The sequence below is a fragment of the Ctenopharyngodon idella genome, chromosome 21 (genome assembly GCF_019924925.1).
Source record: "Ctenopharyngodon idella isolate HZGC_01 chromosome 21, HZGC01, whole genome shotgun sequence".
Classification (NCBI taxonomy): domain Eukaryota; kingdom Metazoa; phylum Chordata; class Actinopteri; order Cypriniformes; family Xenocyprididae; genus Ctenopharyngodon; species Ctenopharyngodon idella.
In genome coordinates, this window is record NC_067240.1 from 15,595,406 (window position 1) to 15,616,077 (window position 20,672).

Below are 20,672 nucleotides of genomic sequence, written 5' to 3' on the forward strand. Positions count from 1 at the left end.
TCTGTCTGCTTACATGGCAGACGCAAATGCACGTATCCGATTAATTTCCACATATGAATGAGGCCTGAAACCGATCTTAGAACATCAGAATCCATGTGCTTTTTTCTTGCTTACATGTTCGTTGTTTATATCCAATCTGTGCCACGTGGAAGGAAAAAAGTAGGAATTGAGTCATTTGAACCATGTAATGTAAATGCGGCCTAATATGTTGATTTGGTGCTCAAGAAACATTTATTATTATTATCAATGAATGATGAAAATAATTGTGCTGCTTAATCAAGTTCAACTCACTGCCTTCTGTCACATTGGATAACAGCTCACTTATGGGGAATATTATCTGTGAATAGCATGTAAATTTTGGCCCGTTTCTCCTACAAAGCCATTGTATGGCTTTAGAAGATTTGTATGAGTCATATGAATTTATTTTATGATAACTTTAAGGTTCCATTATGGTCGTTTTTGGAACTTGAAAGCTTCAGTCTCCATTCACTGTAATTACATGGAAAAGAGTGACCAGCACAACCTTCAGAGTTTCTCCTTTTGTGGAAGAAAGAAAGTCATCCACGTTAGAAATAATAGTTATGATGATTAATGATGACAGAAATTTTATTTTAGCGTTCCTTTAAGATATTGATGGGCATATTTAGCTGACATAAAAAAAAGCTTTTTCCACCTGCTGTATTTTTCCTGCAGCCACCCCACATTCTTCTGCATTGTAAAAAAAAAAAAAAAAATCATATTTTGTTCAGTGCACAGCACATTTGCCAAAGGGTAGAACTGCGGCAAACCTCACTGCAGTCTGTGTTCCTACATGTATTTGCTGAAGAGGAAGCGTGAGCGTGGGGAGTTAAGCTGTCCTTTTGTGACAAGGCAGAGAAAGTGCAAGTCAGACTAATCCATGCTGTTGAAACCGGGTGATGCTGATCGGCCGGGGTGAATGGGGAGGGACTTGGCCTGTCACAGTAGGTGTATCTTGAGCACTGAGGCATAAATTTCTTTTGACAATGGGTATCCTAGTGGGTATCAACAGAGGCACATCCTGTGCAACCTCTCCACCAGGACTGTCAGCACTAATAATAACTGTCTTTCTGGGGAGGTATGCAGTTTAAGTAAAAATGTTTGCAAGGCAAATATAATCAGAAGTACTTGCCCAATCTTCCCTTGAGCTATAGACTAAAAGTTTGCATTCACCTGTATGGCATGTTTGTGTTTCTAGCAGCAACTGGCTGCCTATGTGTCTTGGGTTAACGCACAGCTGAGGAAGAAGCCTGGACTGAATCCTGTGAGTGATCTACGACAGGATCTCAGAGATGGTGTGGTCCTAGCACACCTCATTGAGATAGTGGGTAAGTCTATACATCATATACCACAATTATTGCAGAGCTGTATAATATGTTAACCCCTGCTGGAGTGTCCGAGCATTGGTCTAATTTATAATGAGATGTGTTTTATATATTTGGCAAGCTGGTGAGCTGCTGGATGGCATTCATTATGTGCCACGGGATGATCAGGAGAAGAAGCAGAATGTGGAGAAGGTTCTGCAGTTTGTGTCATCCAAACGGATCAGAATGCCACAGACGTCTGCCAGGGGTGAGTTACAAAGCAGGCTCTTAATCACATTTAAGTTGATAGACCTACTTATTTCTTTCTCTCTGTCCTCAAAGACATTGTGGAGGGGAACCTCAAATCCGCCATGAGGCTCATCCTCGCTCTGGCTGCACATTTTAAACCCTCCGCATCAGCCAGTCACAGAGCAGGAGCTAGTGTAGGCAGGAGTTCCAATGGCTCCTCGGCCAATCACAGACCTCATTCCACCATGGCCATGGCCCAGAACGCAGCAGCAGCACTGGCAGCAGCCAGGCAGGATGCCGCTCGTCCTGGGCGCTCCGTCTTCCATCTAAGACAAGAATGGAGGTACATTTAGCTTAATTCTGCCCTTCTCCTCCTTCAGTTCCTAGAGTTTTGTAAACTTTTAATCATTGAAGAGGAACTGCTGTCGTAGAGCAACTGTTCTTAACAGAATTAAATGGAAGCTTAGATATGCTCTCCTTCTTATTTTAAGAGGATTCATTTGCATTGCTTAAAAGAATAGTTCACCCAAAATAATATTTTGTCATCATTTACTCACCCTCATATTGTGAACTTTATGTGAGGCTGAAATTGAAGTCATTATTCACTGAAAATCTTGACATCCACCCTAGCTCTTCTTGACGTGTACATGAGAGAAGTAACAATGTCCAATTCGTGAACTAATCAACCTATTGAGTGTTTCAGTTCACAAATCCTTTGAAATGATTTCAGTGAAAAAATCTTAAATTTTGGACTACTTTTATAATACTTTTATTATAAAAGTAGAACTGTTTCTTTAACCACTTAAACCCTCAACATCCCCGACTACCCGCAGGCTAGGGCTGGACGATATGACCTAAAATTAAATTCTTGATTAACTGAACATTTTACCTCGATTACAATTAATAAACGAATATTTTGTTGTTTGTTTGTTTTTTTTGCCTTTTTTTGCCCTCATAGTTCACTGACAAGGTTTGTACTGTAAATATGCTTGACTATTAAAGGTGGGATATTTTTTCCTATTTAAAGAGAGATCTGACATAACAGCTCACTTTCAGCAGTTATTTTATCTATGGTTCGTAACATTTCTTACAGATTTCTGCTCGTTGTAAATCAGATACAGATAAATTAGCTCAGTACCAGTACATTTATTTGAATGCATTAATGAGAGAGCGATAGCATGTGAATTAGTCATACCATGTCTCTATTAATTGTGAAGCTGTGGGCTGTAAGTTGTTACTTCAAAAGTAGAAAAATATATACTATAACTATTGAGTTTCTAAGCTATTTTAGTGATAAATCACAAGACAGCTTTGACAACGAGTTTCTGCGCTCCTTTCTGTGCGCGTGATCTTCGCACGCTCGCATGCTGCCTGTGTGTGTTGACTCAGCGTTTGAGTTCGCCTCCGTGTTGCTGCTTCAATACCACTGACTGGATGGGGCAGAGTCACATGACTACACACGTGGTAGTTTGTGGATTGAAAAACTAAATAACCGACATGGAAAATTACGTCAGTTAGAGGTTCTGAATTTTGGTTTTGATTACTTTGATTAATCGTCCAGCCCTAGAGCAGGTGCAACCTAGCTTTGACAAGAATAATAATCATATTTTTCAAAAATACTGCCTTGATCAACACAAAATAGGTGTCATTTGAAAGCTTAGAGAATGCATGTAGCCAATTTGATTAACACCGATGTAGTGCTGAGATATTTGCTGATAAATAAAGAAAAGTTTTCATAATTTATGAAATACTTTTTTTTGTACTGTGTACTATAATATGTCAAAAACATCATACAGTTCAGATAGTCATGTCATTTGAAAGGTCTCATGGAGTAGAATACAACAAGCATAATTGGTTTGGGCTTTGACTAAATTTGAGCGAGATTTTGTACGTGAATCCCCCTTATAACTATGCTTATAACTTCATGAAACATGCATAGATCATAGAAAATGGCACATGATTACTTACAGTGGATGATCCCAATTGAAATGAGTCCAAAATCAACATAATCCATTTCATCATCACAAGATTTTTGTCATGGAGGTACAATTTCAAAAATGCCCATTAGGGGGGGTGTCAAGGGGTAAACAAAAAGACTTTTAGCGTTACTTCATCAAAAAAGAATTTTCCTCCTACCTTATTTCCTTCCTGAATTATTGCATGTCAAATAAGAAAGATATGTAGAATTATAATATATATATATATATATATATATATATATATATATATATATATATGAAATTTAGAGTTATGAGTCTTTACTTTTGTGTATGTCACTCTAAAAACACTCTAAACATGTTAACAGATGAACAGATGCCCTCTTGCTGCTGTATGTGGATATTGCAGCTCAGTTTAGAGGCAACATATGGATAATCAGATTTGCAAACACATTTTTATCCTCAACTTATGCTTTGTTGTCATCTCTAGCAACAAGCTCTAATATGCTTTGTTGAAACAGGCCAGAATGATTAAAAATATATTTGAGAGAGAGCTGGGTTAGTTCACTCAAAAATGAAAATTCTGTCATTTATTACTCACCCTTGTGTCGTTCCACATCCGTAAGACCTTAGTTCATGGTAAATTATGTTTTTTTTTTTTTTTTTGCACAAACAAAGCACTCACGTCGCTTCATAAAATTGAGTTTAAGCCACTGGAGTCACATGGAGTAGTTTAATGATGTTGTTCCTACCTTTCTGGACCTTGGAGTGGACATTGCATTGGATCTCTATAAAGGGACAGAAACCTCTCAGACTTCATCAAAAATATCTTAATTTGTGTTCCGAAGATGAGCGTGAGGGTGAGTAATAAATGACAGAATTTTCATTTTTGGGTGAACTAACCCTTTAAGCTTACAAATGAAAAGGTTGTCTATCCTTGAAACTGTTTTTTACAGTTTCTAATCTCTCTGAATTTTTTTTTCTTAGTCGTGGCTGCAGTGTTGAGGAGGACAGTGAGAACGCCTGCTGGAGTGTCCGAGCATTGGTCCAGCAGTATGAGGGACAGAAGGGGACATCTGAAGAGGAGACAGGAGCAAAATCCACTGGGTAAATTCTGAATATTGATGGGTAAATAAAATGCAGTTAGTCTGTATATTACTTTACACTGAATTAACTAATAGTTTGAACATATCAGTTTGACTAATAGTTTGAACATATCACAGAAGGGATCTCCACTTTTAGGGTTTCTTTCAAAAGTCTCCTTAAAATATTGAATTGTTGGTACCAAGGTTCTTTGGAGAAGGCTAATAAAATTAAAGTCAAAGCTGGAAATGTGAGTTGTAACATATTTGTAAGTACTGAAAGAAATAAGGTCTTGAGAAATTAGATAGTTTCAATATTGATGTTTAAGATCCATTAAAATCATTTAATCAAAATCAATATTTGAACCAAAACAAATGCAGATAAATAGACAATAAGATGCTGATGTAGATACTGTATAAGCTTGTAAATTGAGAATACGATCATCTGAGAATCATTTGCTTTAGTTTTGCAAAACACCTCTTGGAACCAGTCAGTGTCATCAGTTTTTATCATATCTCCTAGTTACAAAATGCACAAAAACATGTTATCACAACCCCTGCTCTTTATTCTCTCTGCTTTTATGAGAGGAGAACACATAGACAGGCCGGAGGAGGCTGTCACGAGGATTTTCTCACTGCTTGTTTTGTAAAGCCTGAGATGTTGCTGCCCGCTGGCTTTCGCTAAGGCATCATCATGATTTGCCACTGAAAACCATAAAATGTGTGACTGTCCTTTTATGAGAGACTTTTAGCTGGAGGAGCTGATTCAGTACCTGATTATCTAAAAGAACATCATTTGTACGCTTAGTCATTGTGCTTTTTACAGATGTCTTTAAAGGGCTCATGAATTGAGAAATCAAATTTTCCTTGATCTTTTGATATGTAAGAGGTCATTGTACTATAAAAACAATTAATCTCTTATTTACATCATGTTTGCACTATTAGTTATGATGAGTGCAAAAATCGAGTTGCAATAACGATATCACTGCATTCATGCACTCAACAGACATGTCTGTCATCGGCTACAATGTTTATCACTGCAACCTTTCATGCAATGGGAATAGATCTAAATATAACGCAGTAATCAACACTTTTTAGTTAATCTCAACAGCTGTAATAGTAAAAATGTAGTAAAAGTTTTCGAGAGATTTCCACATGTAATACTTACTTCATATGCAATGATGTTAGCCAATCACAGCAGTGGGCGTTTACACTGAAGTCTCACAGCAGACACGCCCCTTTTGACAGAGCGTTCAAATCAGAGGCCTAAAATCAGGGTAGAAAATGGCCTTTTATTTCTAAATTATGAAAATTTTTGATGTAGTAATCATACTATCATTATCTGCGCACCTCAGGAAACATGACCCCTTTAAAGTGTTATGTAAGAAACTATTCTAGGACATTGTCAGGGCAGTGACTTGTGCTGAAGTTAAGAAGCACTTGATCAGTCATATCTTGACTGATCTGAATAGCTCATTGCCCTGTAGGCTAGCTGATATAAATTAACAGTTGTTATAAGAGCCAAGATAAGGGTACATTTGATCATGCTTAAACTCAAATGCTTCTAAAAACTTTGCAATTGATCCTTTAATATATTATTCACATCAGCTTATTCTTCTTTCTTATGACTTTGGTATTTCTGAAACTTCTGAAATCCATTTGCACTAAACAGTATTTTCACCATGATTGACAGCTTTTTGTGTGCGTTGTGTATCTGTTGTCCATCTCTATTGATTTCCGCAGAGATCATTTTAGATTTCTGTTCTGTCAGAGACATGGTGCAGTGGTAGTGTGCAGACTCTAGAAATGAGTCATGTGAGTGACACTAGTTCAGGATTTTACCATGTCACATTCTGTTCACTTTACTCTTTATTAAATGGCACTGTGAAAATGTTGTGAGTGTGACAGACGGATATATCAGCTAGATTGATAAATTAGCCAAGATCTGGCCAACTGTTCTACTCTCATTTGAATCAGTTATAAAGTCTACCAGCAGCCCAGTCAATGGATAATACACTATTCAATTTCAAATATTGTGTGGATTTAAAAAAAAAAAAAAAAATGCATAAGAAATGTTTAAGTACACATCCTATTTGCTGTAATTAAGTAGTATTAGCTAATATGGGCAAAAAAAATAATGCCCACATTTTGTGAAGGAACTTACACTTGAATGTCATGTTAAATCAGAAGTACACTACTGTTCAAAATTTGGGGTCAGTAAGATGTATTTATTTATTTATATATTTGAAAGATAGTAGTACTTTAAAGGTTAAGTAAAGTCTTTTACATTGTTACAAAAGATTTCTATTTCAGTGCTCAATTCTAATGCTGTTATTTTGAGCATTCTATTAATGAAAAAATCATAAGAAATCTATCACTGTTTTCTACAAAAATATTAAGCAGCACATCTGTTTTCAACATTGATAATGGACCCTTTTCACAGACTGTGATAGCGTGTTTTAACGGTCATCAGCATTGTAAACCCTGCAAAGTTTTTAAATTTTCATTTTTAAAAAAATGTGTGCATTTATAACACTATACTTTGTATTATATTACCTTTGCATCAAATTACAAAAAAATAGTTAAAGGAACACTCCACTTTTTTTGAAAATAGGCTCATTTTCCAACTCCCCTAGAGTTAAACAGTTGAGTTTTATCATTTTCGAATCCATTCAGCCGATCTCCGGGTCTGGTGGTACCACTTTTAGCATAGCTTAGCATAGTTCATTGAATCTGATTAGACCGTTAGCATCTCTCTCAAAAATGGCCAAAGAGTTTCGATATTTTTCCTATTTAAAACTTGACTCTTCTGTAGTTACATCGTGTACTAAGACCGACAGAAAATGAAAATCTGCGATTTTCTAGGCCGATATGGCTAGGAACTATACTCTCATTCCGGCGTAATAATCAAGGAACTTTGCTGCCGCACCATGGGTGCAGCAGGCGCAATGATATTACGCAGCGCCTGTGACCCCCTGCTTGCACAGGGAGCGTGCCTTGCAACCATGGAGACATTTGTGAGAGACGCTGCGTAATATCATTGCGTCTGCTGCACTATTTAAGTAAATGGGAACACAAAAAAATATATTTAATGTAGTCTTTCATTCACCGTTGTAGAAGTTTACCCGACTTCTGCTTCTGAAAACCCAGACATGTAAAAAGAAAATAAATGTTTCTTGAGCAGCAAATCAGCATATTAGAATGATTTCTGAAGGATCATGTGACACTGAAGACTGGAGTAATGATGCTGAAAATTCAGCTTTCTTTCAAAAACATTTTAAAATCTTAGCAACCCCAAACTTTTGAACAGTTTTATATATACAAAATAGGGCTGTCACATTATCAGATTTTTCAATACGCTGTTATCGTGACCAAAATAATTCACAATAACGATAATATCGCGATATCTATAGAAATCTTGAAAAAAATAAATAATGCTATCAGTCAAATAGTAATTAAAAAAATATATTATATTATTTTATAGTATATAGAGTGATTAAGGTGTCGATAGGCATTGCATTATAAATATATGTTATCCTTATGAAAAGATCTGAGATGGCTTGAAGAACAGATAAACCATAATACTGTTGTAATGGTGTGGTGTGCTTCATGGTTAATCCGTCAAAATATCTCTATCTGCGTTTTATTCAGCTGTGTCTTTGTCCATATTAGGGATTTCCTGTTACTTATTACTCATGAATCTCACTTGTGGGACCCTCCGGCATTGATTATGAATGAAACATAAATTACATGTGAGAGTTTAGTGCTCCATAATGCTCACATCATCCTATTTTGGGTAAAAATAGAAAAACACTGCTCTCTAAAGATATTTGAAGTAAACATATGACAATCCATAGATTTTTATCCAAATGAGCAAACTTTTGGACTAAAATCCCCTAGGGATGTAAATATAATAAAACACAGAAAGGCATCAGCAGTTAACAGGTTAACGTAACATTTCCCATTTTAGGACTAGCAAAATAATGGCAACTTAGTCTCTGTACAGTGGCCAAATCTGCAAGATAGCGGAGGTGGAGGTGGGTGAACAGGTTAGTGATAACCTTTTGTGCTCACTGTTGATCGGCAAGTCCTGCAGACTGGGGTGATTGAGTCATTTGCACAGAATCCAAAAAACTTCCACACTGGCGAGGTAACTTTCTTGAAGTGCAGGTAGTCTGTCATATCCGACGACATGCTGTTACGTGGTAGTAGCTGTGACTACAGCATTAAGGTGCAATAACACCATCTACTGTATGCTGGGATGTCAACCAGATACTGGCGCTGGATAATTTACATGCCATATTATCATACGTGCACTATTCATTTGAAATATTACGGTTATAGCCAAAACTGTATATTGCAGTATTTTATGCCTACTCTCTGTGAAAGACCAGTTACATGTTAAATCAAGAAGTGCAAACTGTCCAGAGCAGATCTTTGACCATCTACAAGCCAGGCAGTCCCTGTACCAGCTCCCCCTCTGTCAAAATACTGAGTCTAACAGATGGGGAGAGAGGCAGGGCAGAGAAAGAGAAGACGAAATAGAGGGAGGGCTGGAGGGGGAGGGTAAACAGAGGAAGGCCGGACCAAGTCTGACATCTTCGCACAGAAAAAGAGAAGCTGGTGAGGGAGGGAGCACAAGAACTAGACAGGGACATGCAGATCTCAGCGATGGAGTAAAACAGTCGCCTGTGAACAGGTTGAACTGAGAAGAGGAATAATTAGCCCAACTCACGGCCGGAGAAAGAAGGAGAGGAGGGGGCAGGATGCAGCTGCCTTGGTGACAGAGCAGTGCCTCTCTCTCCTGTCACCGTAGACGGATTGAAAACAGGATTTCCATATGGACAGCATCGGGTGCATCTGAAGAGGCTTTAAACTCACGGATAGGCTCTGCTGTCAGTTCCAAGAATGGTGATAAAGAGGAGCTAGTTAGCAAACGAGTGGTAACGCTGTAGACGCTGTGTGCTGAGGCAGGACTCTAAAGAAGTTGTCAGTAAGAACGATGCTGATTCGTAGACTTGATGTTCTGTGGATGAATAAGCGTGGTGCAGAGGGCTAGAAACTAGTGCCAACATGGGAGCCAATCAAATCAAATGGTAAGACTCTCACTGCATTTTTGGGATGTTTTAAATAGTTCAACCGAAAATGAAAATTCTTGCATCATTCACTCACCCTCATGTCATTCCAAAACTGTATGACTTTTTCTTCTGTGGAACATAAAGAAGTAAGTGTTTTTTTTGTTAGTGTTCACCAAAACTTTCTTCTCAACAGCAGAAAGAGTCATACAAGTTTGGAACAACATGATGGTAAGTAAATGATGACAAAATTTTCATTTCTGTGTGAACTATCCCTTTAAAAACACAATCAGTTCATAGTATTTTTAGCAATTAACTTTTTTCTTATATTATGTATATTTTTATCCAAGCCCAGTTTGATTCACATGGATTTTACTCACCAGTTCACTTTTTCTGATGCCGTCATATGACCTTTTAATGCTTCTCAGTAAATGGTTCACATTGACAGCGATTAGAAGCAAAAAAGCTACCAGAAGTCATTTATTTGAAGGAGAGTTGGCAGACTGAGGTGACATCAACTACATAAACCATTGCCGATGTGATAACGTTGAGAAGGGTTTATCATTATGCAAATTCTTATCAAACACATGATCAATAGATACAGCAGTTGAGCAGGAACGCCTGCTTGCAGCCATCAGTACAACGTCTTGCTGACCTTCAGCGATGCAGTGGTTGTCAGTATGAATGCACCTCCATTTTATTATCATGTGTGACTGTGAATGACAGCTGTCACTGCTTTAGAGTATCTGACCCAGTTTACTTTTCTGCTGTAGTTTGAATCAATTCTCTATGTCATTGCCACCTGTTCTGTGCTTTAAGATCCAATTTTGTGTCTTTGTCATCTGTCATATGCATTCAACACAATATAACCTGAATCAGACACTTTGATGTGCCATGAATGCATGTGGATTTGACAGGAAATATTGGAAGAATATTCCTCTCTAGTTTTGTTGTAGTAGTTTGTTTTCCTTACAACAGTGTAAAGAATGCCGGATATGTCTGCTCAGACTCTTCTCTTCAAAACAGCCTCCCAGAAGTGAAATAACTCCTGAACTCTCACCCTAGCAGCAGAGTATTTCCATTATGTTGACGTTGGCCTTTTTCTTTAAATAACACAGGCTCTTGTGCCCAATTACTAACGCTGGAGCGTAAATATACTTTAATGAGCTTCCTGCAGTCTCTCCAAATGACTCCTGTGTTTGTGATGGACTTCTGATGAGCTCTCTTGAGAATTAACTAATGACCCTTCAGACTAAATAATCTTGTGTGAGAATCTGAGAGCAGGATATGTTTATTTGCATTGGACCACTTGTTGGGCATTTTTGCACTTTGATATGCAAGTCATGAGATCCAGTAATATTTATCAGTGTAGAAGATGTTTTGCGAGGATCACAGTGAGCTCTGTTAAAGAGATTACTGGGTTTCCTGCTGGGGCTCTGAAGCAAGACTGAATTATCAGGGCAGGCTTCATCATAAAGCAACAGTTCTTTATGTTCCTATTGCATTAAATCAGTGGTTATATAAAACCCAGTCAGTGCATGCTGCAGTAGCTTATGAAAATACATTTTGCTTGTTTATTTTGTTTTGCATTTCAAAAAGAATAGCGAGAACACTTTGCATAGAAAGGATCTCAGCGCAGGCTTGTGTTTCATCCAAAGAAAACCGCTATAGCGAATCTTTATTTATAACTAGAAGATCGCTTTGTGTGTTCGCTTTGATTTCTCTCCAGTGGAATCAGTCAGTCATTCCCTGGCTGTCATTTTCCATCCGTCTTTGCTATGAATAAAGGATGTTTCAGCAACAGCAATTGCTGATATTGTACACTTCAAGGCCTTTTGAAATGCTTATAATGAAATGTTTGGTTGTGCAATGCTGAATGTGTTATATTTTATGTCCTCTGGGCAGCCAGTTGAACCATACACTAAATCTAAGATTTTTTTTACAGCTTGGTGTCTTGTTAGCGGTGCTTGCTAAGCATAATTTTTTACTATTACTGATGCATTTGAACCTGCATCTAGCCTGAATAATACACAATGTGTAAGCTGATCTTCTCCGCTATGGAGTAAATCTTGCTTAGTAACAATAATATTGTGAAATATTACAATTATTACTGTTTTCTATTTTAATATATTTTAAAATGTAATATATTCCTGTGACGGCATGGCAAAGCATTTTCAGCAGCCATTACTTTAGTCTTCATTGTCACATGATCCTAATATACTGATTTAGTTCTTAAGGAATATTTCTTATTACAATTTTGCTGTGTAATATTTTTATGTAGAAACCGTTTTTTCATGATTCTTTGGCGAATAGAAAATTGAAAAGAACTTGTTTGAAGTAAAACAAAAAATACTTCAAATAAATTTTTACTTTTTTATTAAAAATGTATTTTAATTTTTTTTATAAAAACGTCTTTACTATCACTTTTGATCAATTTTGATTCTTGCTAAATAAAATAATTAATTTCTTTAAGAGATAAAAAAAAAAAATCTTACTGACCACAAACTTTTAAACAGTAGTGTAAAATGGAAGGACTCGAGTCAAATCTAAGGATCAGAATATTGTTAAAACTTAGGGATGAACCAGTAAACAACCACCCAGAACACTCTAGCAACCACACAGCAACACACTAAAAAGCACATAATACAACCACTTAGCAACGCCCTGGCAACCACCCTAGAATTGCGCTTGCATTTTCTTCAGAAAATGTACAAACATATATATTTCCTCTTTAATAAACCCTCTACTCCATTATTTAATTTTGTTTTATGTTGGAGTAACTGTTTCACATCAATGCACACATTGTTTTTATAGTCTTGTTTTGAGAACAGTGGTTCAAAGATCAGTACAAAACCCTTAATAAATAGTGAGTGATTTTTTTTTTTTTTTTTTTTTTCAGTTTAGTTTGGATCACATGAGTTTCAGTTCACTCTGTGTCCATCTATTAATTACAATGTTTTTCTCTGGCAAACGCTTTATAGAAGGGAGAATTAAACTGTGGAGAAACTAAACTGAATAAGTGAGTATCTTTAGTGTCTGTGTGGGACACAATCAGGAGGGGGTCTGGATTTGGTTTTGAAAGAGAACGCTCCCCTCTTTCCCCCTCCCCACAACGTGAGAAAAATAAAACAAAGAGAGTAATGTGGAGTGCAACGGGCTGTCTCTTTCAGGGTCTCTGCGGTCTGTAGCCTGGATCAGGACAATGAGAGCCAGCACAACATACACACTAAACAAAAAAACAACAACAACAGGCTCTCTGTTTCTTTCGAGAAGAAACATTGTTGCTTTGTTAAGATGACAAAGCGGATCACCCTTGGTCCTTTGTCTTCATCCATCACCAAAAATGTTTGGAGATTTCCAGGCGTGATGTATTCGGGCTGTTTTTTGTTTTTTATTAAACTGCTGCAGTAAATCCACACAATGAAGTTTGACTTGGGGAACCCCAGGCCTTAATCTGTCTGAAAATAAACATGAATTCTCCAAAGGTCACCGAGGCGGGATCCACTCGCTCTGTGTGTTGGTGTGTGTGAAATGTCAGTTACATTTCACTGTAACCGAATTGAAATATCTTCACACTCTGTCCAATGTGAAGGTCATTTGTGTCAAAGGACCTGTGTGCAGGACTGTTCTTTCATTTTTGTGACTTAGTTTGAAGGAGAATCAATGTGGGAGATTTTAAATTGGCACGCATGAAGACAGCAGACAGAGAAAGAGTGAGGTTGTTGGCACTGCAATCTTTTGCAGTCCCCTCACAGACAGGTCTGCCAGGGCTACACTTGGATGCCCCATCATGGGTTGAGATTAGATTCGTGTCCTTCGCCCCAGGGCTTGAAAGACATTGTGATGTCAAGCCTTCACTCCTCTGTTAGTCTAATTCATGTGGAAAACTGAAACTGACAGAAATCTCTCTATTCATACTTCCCACATTTTCCTACCGTACACTCTTACAAATAAAGGTCCTGTTTGAACTAAAGAAGGGTTTACAGTCTGATGCCACAAACAACTTTTTATCTTCTGGTTCTTTAGACTGTCTATGTTTGGGTTTGTAGAAGCCAATACGCTGATCAGAAAACTTATAGTGTAACATTAATGTTAGTTCACCCAAAAATGAAAATTAAAATATATCGGTGTTTATATACCTAATGTTTATATGTAAATAAACCTGTTCATCATAAAGCATCATAGTTCTGTCATGACAACTCTCTGAGTGTTTGGCACGTTAATGGATATGACAATACCGATATGTTTGATCATGGTGGAATATATCTGCGACTCTGCTGCTGTTTCTACAGAGCAAGTATGGGACTTGCTACTGCCAATACTTACGATAGGCTGCTGTGAGCAAGTAAGACATGCTGCTGCTGTACAATATAGCATACATGAATTACCCGTAGCAGATCTATACAGGTGGAGCTGGGGAAGGTGGAGGGTTTCTGAAAGTGTGCTAGAGCAATGCTGACCAAGTATTTGAAGGTTGAGTAGCAAGCTCATTAGCTATTGATGCATCAGCTGTGCCCTATAGAGAATGATGTGATTGCAAGCAGATTAAGATAAGGAACTATCAGCCTGTGCCATCTAGAGTTTCATGACAGAACTTTGTATTTTTGTCTCTACGGAAGATTAAACCGCTGAATTCATATGGATTTCCTTCACAATGTCTATATGAGTTTTTAAAGCAAACAAGCCATTGAAAAGCCTGTATTTTTAAGACTGTATATTTAAGAACATTTGTTTGACACTGATACGGAAGCACTGTATAGCATAGTTCAAACTGAAGGTGTTATAATTTTCATGCATGCCAGACATTGGCACATAAGCCTGTGCCTTTGAAATGGATTAACGGTGCATTATTGATAGGGCATCAGATCAAACAGAAGCTCAGATCCTGACAGACTTGGCTGTTCATATTTGCAAGGGGTCTCCATGGCAACTGACTTTTAAAGGCACTTTCCTCCTTCGCTTCAGGACTGTTTATTTTTATCTAGCTCTGCCTTTCTGAAAAACCAGATGCAGCACCTGATAAACATACATCACAAAAGCATCTGTCTTTGTGATATTGTAACTCGCTCTTGGAACACCTCTATGGTAATTCTGCAATAAGTGGAATTAATTTAAAGGGATAGTTCAAATGAATTAACTTTTTGTCATTTACTCAGCTTTATGTTGTTCCATACCCACAGAAGAGTGTGAACGCTGCAGTTTATCCAAAACAATGTATGATGTTCCTGGAGTATAACATATGGGTCATTGACGAATAAGGTTTTTAAAAGTGTAAAAAAAAAAAAACATAATGGAGATATAATTAATTTTGAAGTTTTATTAGGTGTTAACAATGAGATTATGTGGTTTTTATAATTAATTAACACATTGATTTTACAAAATGGACAAAATCTGTCAAAGTCATTCAGTTTAACCAAAATTTAAGTTGAACCGAATGACACTTTTGGTTATACCGAATGACGATATTTTCAAACAATGGTAGCAGGCTGATATCTAGCTAGCTAGCAATAGGACAATCAAACATTTTATATTCAGTACAAGTTTTTAAAATATTACAACATTTTCCATGTTTTATAGCGGTTGTACCGAATGACATGATGTTTCGGGACATGCGTATGAGCACAAGTGAAAACATGAATTTTTCAAATAGTTAAAAGAGAGTTAATTACTTTGCTTCATGACCATGTGGTCCTTTGCAGGTGTCTGAATGATGTCACATCCTGTCACATGATATTGACCATATGACTTGATCCAAAATGGTCCCTTTATATTGGTTACTCCGAATGACATCAATGAAATTAATTATTCCGGACATTCTGTCTTATAACAAAGCAACGACCTTTACACATAATTTTAATACCATTTTGCACTATGTTGATATATGATGTTACAAAATCATGCCAGAATAAAATAAGTATATATATATATATAATCTCTATCTTAAAAAGCAATGTATATATATATATATATATATATATATATATACACATTGCTTTTTAAGATATTTTAATCACAAATTAAATGGCTGTATTGGCCTTTGGAAGGTTAAACCAAATGACATTTTGACACTTCAGAATCTTTAAGATACGTTTATATGTAGCAAAATATAATTAAAACCTTTTGGATTCAATAAAAGAGATCTAGTTGTACTACCTTACATACTTTGGATGTCATATCTTTGTTTTTTATTATTATTAAGGCCTTTGGACAGAAAAATGACCCGTCACGTCATTGACCCATATACTTTATGACAATTTAATGAATACTTTTTGGAGCTTGCAAGCCTAAAATCACTTTAAAATTTAGTGTAAACATTCTTCAAAACATCTTATATAAAGTCATACAGATTTGGAGCAACATGAGGGTAAGGAAATGATAACAGTTTTTTTGCAAACTGTTGCTTAGTGTTTTGTATGGGTTTGTAATTATCTATAAAAACAAGTAATTTATTAATAAAGCACATTTAAAATCTAAAGTTAGGTTGAGCCAGAATAATTAAATTTAAATTAAATTAATATATAAAAAGCATTAATTAATTTAAAATATATCAAATGGAAGAAATACAACAGTATAATAAAAAGGCATGTGTTAGACAAAATTTGACTTAGTAACTGTATTTTTTTTATTATTTCCACAGCCTCAGTTCACCGAGCCCCACTCACAGTCCCAAAGACTCCATCAGCCTATCAGACATGAAGGCAGGACTGTTAGACACCTTATGCAGGGAGAAAACCATTAAGTCAGGTATTGATCCATTTCAATCAATCATCTGGACATTAATGGTCTCATCCACATACAACAGTGTTGATCTATCCCTGTTTACCATTAGAGGACACAGTGAAATTGGCCCTGTGTGACCAGGCCATTGTCTCAGGGCATGATGGTCTAGCCGGTGACTGCACCTGGGAGGACAAACTGTGTGAGCAGCAGGAGCAGCTGGAGAGGGAGATGCAGGAGGCACGAAAAATGGTGTCCAGCCTACAGGTGACACTAACATATATTATCACCTAATTTAGTTTGTATCGCTTCTAGAGAGCTTATGGCTCATAACAGATGGTTTTGTGTGTTTTGTAGGCTCTCCTTCTGCACGGTTCATTACCTGAGGATGAGCAGGAGGTGTCGCTTAGTCTGGGTGAGGGAGTTGAAAATGCGGAGCAGCAACTGGTGCGTATCTTTATTTCTGTCACATTTATGTTTTACCCCAAATTGGCCCCTTTTTCTTCCATATCCTGCATATCCCTCCCTCTTGATAATATGTGACTTCCTATGCCCCTCCCTCCCTCCATCGCTCTCATTCTCTCCTGCTCTTTCACTAAGCTCTGTCAGGGCAGATCATGTTACTCTCACGGTGAACTTTGCTTTGTTTGTGGGAGAGACGCAGGTATCCGTTTCCCCCTTCTCTCCTACAATGTCTGTTTCTCTCTTCTAGTTCTTCTCTGTTTTCTATAAGGTTGTCGTGCGAACTAGTTCCTTCTGTGTTTAGTGTAAAATGTATGCTGTAGTTATGGTGGTTTTGTTCTGAAGCAGCAAAATCCTTCTGTTGTTGTGCTACAGGTTGTAATACGAAGTCGTCTGGACCAGAGTATGGAGGAGAGTCAAGATCTAAAGGTGGGCTTTTTATTATTTTACTAAGTTTTGTACAATTTGAGTGTGGCACATATGAGATGTTTATAAAGGATTTAGATTTTGCAGCAGGGAGCAAAATAAATAAATCTAATAATATGTATAATAAAAATATTACATAAATATATAATACAATACCATTCAAACGTTTGGGGTCAGTAAGATTTTGGAAAGAAATTAATATTTTTATTCAGCAAAATAATAGTTCTGCTGGAAACACACACTGTAATATATTACTTTTCCATCTCTGGACTGTGTTTTCATGTATTTTTGAGTATGATTTCATTTTTTGGTTTGATTTGACAGAATAAACTACATGGTCACTTATTGATGGGCTGATCTTGTCAAGTCCTGATGATATTTTTAAAACAGTCTCTGGAGTTATTTTTTTATTTGAACATTTATTTTATTTACATGCAGAGGGAGCTATTGAGGTTCAAACAGGAGGCTCGCAACCTGCAAGGAGTGAAAGTGAGTCTTATTCATCTCCAAATCCACAGACTGTAAAATAAGACCCACACACTTAAGGCAGAGCAAGTTAGATATGTTGAGATTGATTAACCCTGTCCTGTGTCATCAGGATGCTCTTCAGCAGCGTATGGCTGTGCAGGAATCCTCAGTCCTGCAGCTCAAACAGGAACTCCTGCGCACCAGTATGGCCAAAGATGAGCTGGCAGGACAAAATGTGAGTGCATTTGTCTTTATGCTATGCATATTAAATTCTCTTCAGTTATACCATATCTGAGACCGGTTGTCAAGTAATATCTGTGTATATCTTCTCAGGCTGAGCTACAGAGGAAGCTAGAAGAGAGGAGCAGAATTCTCAGTGAATATAAGGCATGTTTTGTATTGCTTTTTTTTTTGTAGTGATATACAAAATATAATGTTTATTACAAAAATTTACCATAATGTATGGTATTTATTTTAATTCTACTAATTTTACTGTGCTTTTGATTGTTTTTATATAATATATAGTGTTTTCTAGTTTATTGGCAATTATTTAGTGTTAATTCATCAATTTAATGTTGTAACCTTAATTGAGATTCTCTTTGTTTTTGTGCTAGATATTATTTATTTGCTCTGATTGCTAAATGGATAAATAAATTTAACCATTATCTGGTATTTATACATTTAGAAAGATATTATCAAAATACTCTAAATATGCTTTTTCCTTACCCCTTAAATATCTTAAAAGGATAGTTCACCCAAAAATGAAAATTTGATGTTTATCTGCTTACCCCCAGGGCATCCAAGATGTAGGTGACTTTGTTTCTTCAGTAGAACACAAATGATGATTTTTAACTCCAACCGTTGCGGTCTGTCAGTCGTATAATGCTTGTCAATGGGAACTCCATCTATAAGAGTCAAAAAAAAACATGCACAGACAAATCCAAATTAAACCCTGCAGCTCGTGACGACACATTGATGTCCTAAGACACGAAACGATCGGTTTGTGTGAGAAACCAAACAGTATTTATATCATTTTTTACCTCTAATACACCACTATGTCCAACTGCCTTGAGCGCATGCACGGCATCCGGTGTGTGAGGTCTGAATGCACTCTGATGCCGCTCGCACTCATTGACATATACACACGAGAGATCACTTGTGTCATCAGAGTGCGTTTTTAGACCTCACCAACCGGATGCTCAAGGCAGTTGGACGTACTGTTCGGTTTCTTGCACAAACCGATCGTTTCGTGTCTTAGGACATCAATGTGTTATTAGTAAGTTGTAGTGTAAGCCAACTACTTTTTCAAAAGGGTAGATTGACTTATAAGTAGCTTGTACCTTGACAAGCTACAAAGTAGCTTCCCCCATATTAAAAGATGCTACTTCTAATCAAATGCTGATTTTTTTTTTTTTTTTTAATCATACAGCTTTCCTATTTAAACCACATCTCTTCCTATAATGTATTTAAACTCACTGTCTCTGTGCTGTACAGAAAGAACTGGGCCAAAAGGATCGACTTCTGCAGCAGCAACAGCTGAAGCTGGATGAGGCACTGCGCAAGCTGACAGACAGCAGCAGCCAGCAGGTACGACATCAAACACAGAGTCTGCAGACTCAACTATCGCAGCAGCTGTGTAGGAGATCTGCTGCATGATGAGAATGGAAATGCAGGATAGTTATTGCTTTCCTAACAGAGGCAGTAAGATGGATAATGTCATAATTTAACATCATAAACATTTGTCTTACCCAGAGTTAAAAAAGTTTGGGCTAGTTGATGGAACCAACACATATGGCCAAGTCAATTCAGTTTGCACATGCATAGAGATTCTATGTACAAGTACAAAAAGAGTGAGGGGGTGGAATGGAGAGCCTGTTCTTACCTCTAAAAACTGCTAGATGGTTTTGAAACCTGAAGTATTTTTAATTTGACATAATGGTGTGAGACACAATGCAACAGAGTTGTTGCTCCTGTGTGAATAAAATCCTCCTTATAGATGATATGAAGACCAGGAGGTTATTTGTTTATGAATTTATGCATGTCAAGTAAAATGTACAGCTTGCAAATTAATGTTTAATTCTAAAAACTATATAAAAGTTTAACTTAAAACTATATGTTTTTTATTCTACATTTGTCTCATTCGTAAATATTAGTGCCATATATATATATAATGCTTAACAAATTGATTCGACCACCTGTCATAATAAAGAGAAACAAATATTTTAGGAATCTGTTAGAAACTTGTTTAAGACTACAAAAATTATTGTCATTTATTAGGCAAATAACAAACTGAAACAACGAAATAGTCTTTATTCACACATAATAACCATATATATATATATATATATATATATAAAGAGAATGTCTCTGTGTTTCTCAGGCTTGCCTGCAGAGGGAGCTGGAGCACAAGGAGAGTATTCTCAAAGAGTTAATGAGCCATGAGACTGAGGTAATGCATCTAAAAATATTAGACAATTTTCCCCACAGCTGTTTGTTTTCACACATTGCAGAGTATATTTAGTGTTTCCAGTAATCATTGAAGTTTCAAGTTAAGACTTGTCTTATGTTTCAGCTTTCTAGCTCACAAAACAATGGATACTCACACCCACCAGTCACAACATCAAAACCACACCATGGGGTAAATAACGCCTTTTCTCAATTATATAATATTATATATAGAAAGATATATGTAATTGTGTCTCTTGTAGGCCGAGGAGCTGCAGTTAGTAAGAGATGCTCTACGTAGTCTGAGGAACAGCTTTGGAGGTCACGACCCTCAGCATCACACTCTGGACACCCTTGAGCAAGGTGTGGCCAGCCTGATGGATCGCCTCTATGACCTGGAAACACGGCACAAACAGGAAAGGAGGGTACGAGGAATGTTCTTTCTCACACAGCGGGTTTTGCACCTGATCTACTTTGTCCCAGAATTCT

At 36.9% G+C, this 20,672-nt stretch overlaps 1 protein-coding gene across 5 annotated transcripts in view; it reads left to right on the forward strand.

Moving 5' to 3' along the window:
* dixdc1b (DIX domain containing 1b) overlaps positions 1-20,672 on the forward strand; it is a 32,597-nt gene that overhangs the window by 7,034 nt on the left and 4,891 nt on the right. For 2 of the 5 annotated variants that reach the window (XR_007927275.1, XR_007927273.1), the window contains exons 2-15: positions 1,217-1,346; positions 1,465-1,590; positions 1,665-1,914; positions 4,496-4,615; positions 16,303-16,409; positions 16,495-16,649; positions 16,740-16,829; positions 17,220-17,273; positions 17,709-17,759; positions 17,869-17,973; positions 18,072-18,129; positions 19,237-19,325; positions 20,119-20,187; positions 20,311-20,377. Coding sequence is in view for 1 of the 5 variants with exons in the window: in XM_051878311.1 (XP_051734271.1) it covers positions 1,217-1,346; positions 1,465-1,590; positions 1,665-1,914; positions 4,496-4,615; positions 16,303-16,409; positions 16,495-16,649; positions 16,740-16,829; positions 17,220-17,273; positions 17,709-17,759; positions 17,869-17,973; positions 18,072-18,125; positions 19,233-19,325; positions 20,119-20,187; positions 20,311-20,376; positions 20,447-20,608 (1,632 nt within the window). In the remaining 4 variants the exon portion in view is untranslated. Of the gene's footprint in view, positions 1-1,216; positions 1,347-1,464; positions 1,591-1,664; positions 1,915-4,495; positions 4,616-16,302; positions 16,410-16,494; positions 16,650-16,739; positions 16,830-17,219; positions 17,274-17,708; positions 17,760-17,868; positions 17,974-18,071; positions 18,130-19,232; positions 19,326-20,118; positions 20,188-20,310; positions 20,378-20,446; positions 20,609-20,672 lie in introns of those variants that run through there. The other 3 variants (XR_007927276.1, XR_007927274.1, XM_051878311.1) reach the window with 2 other exon arrangements.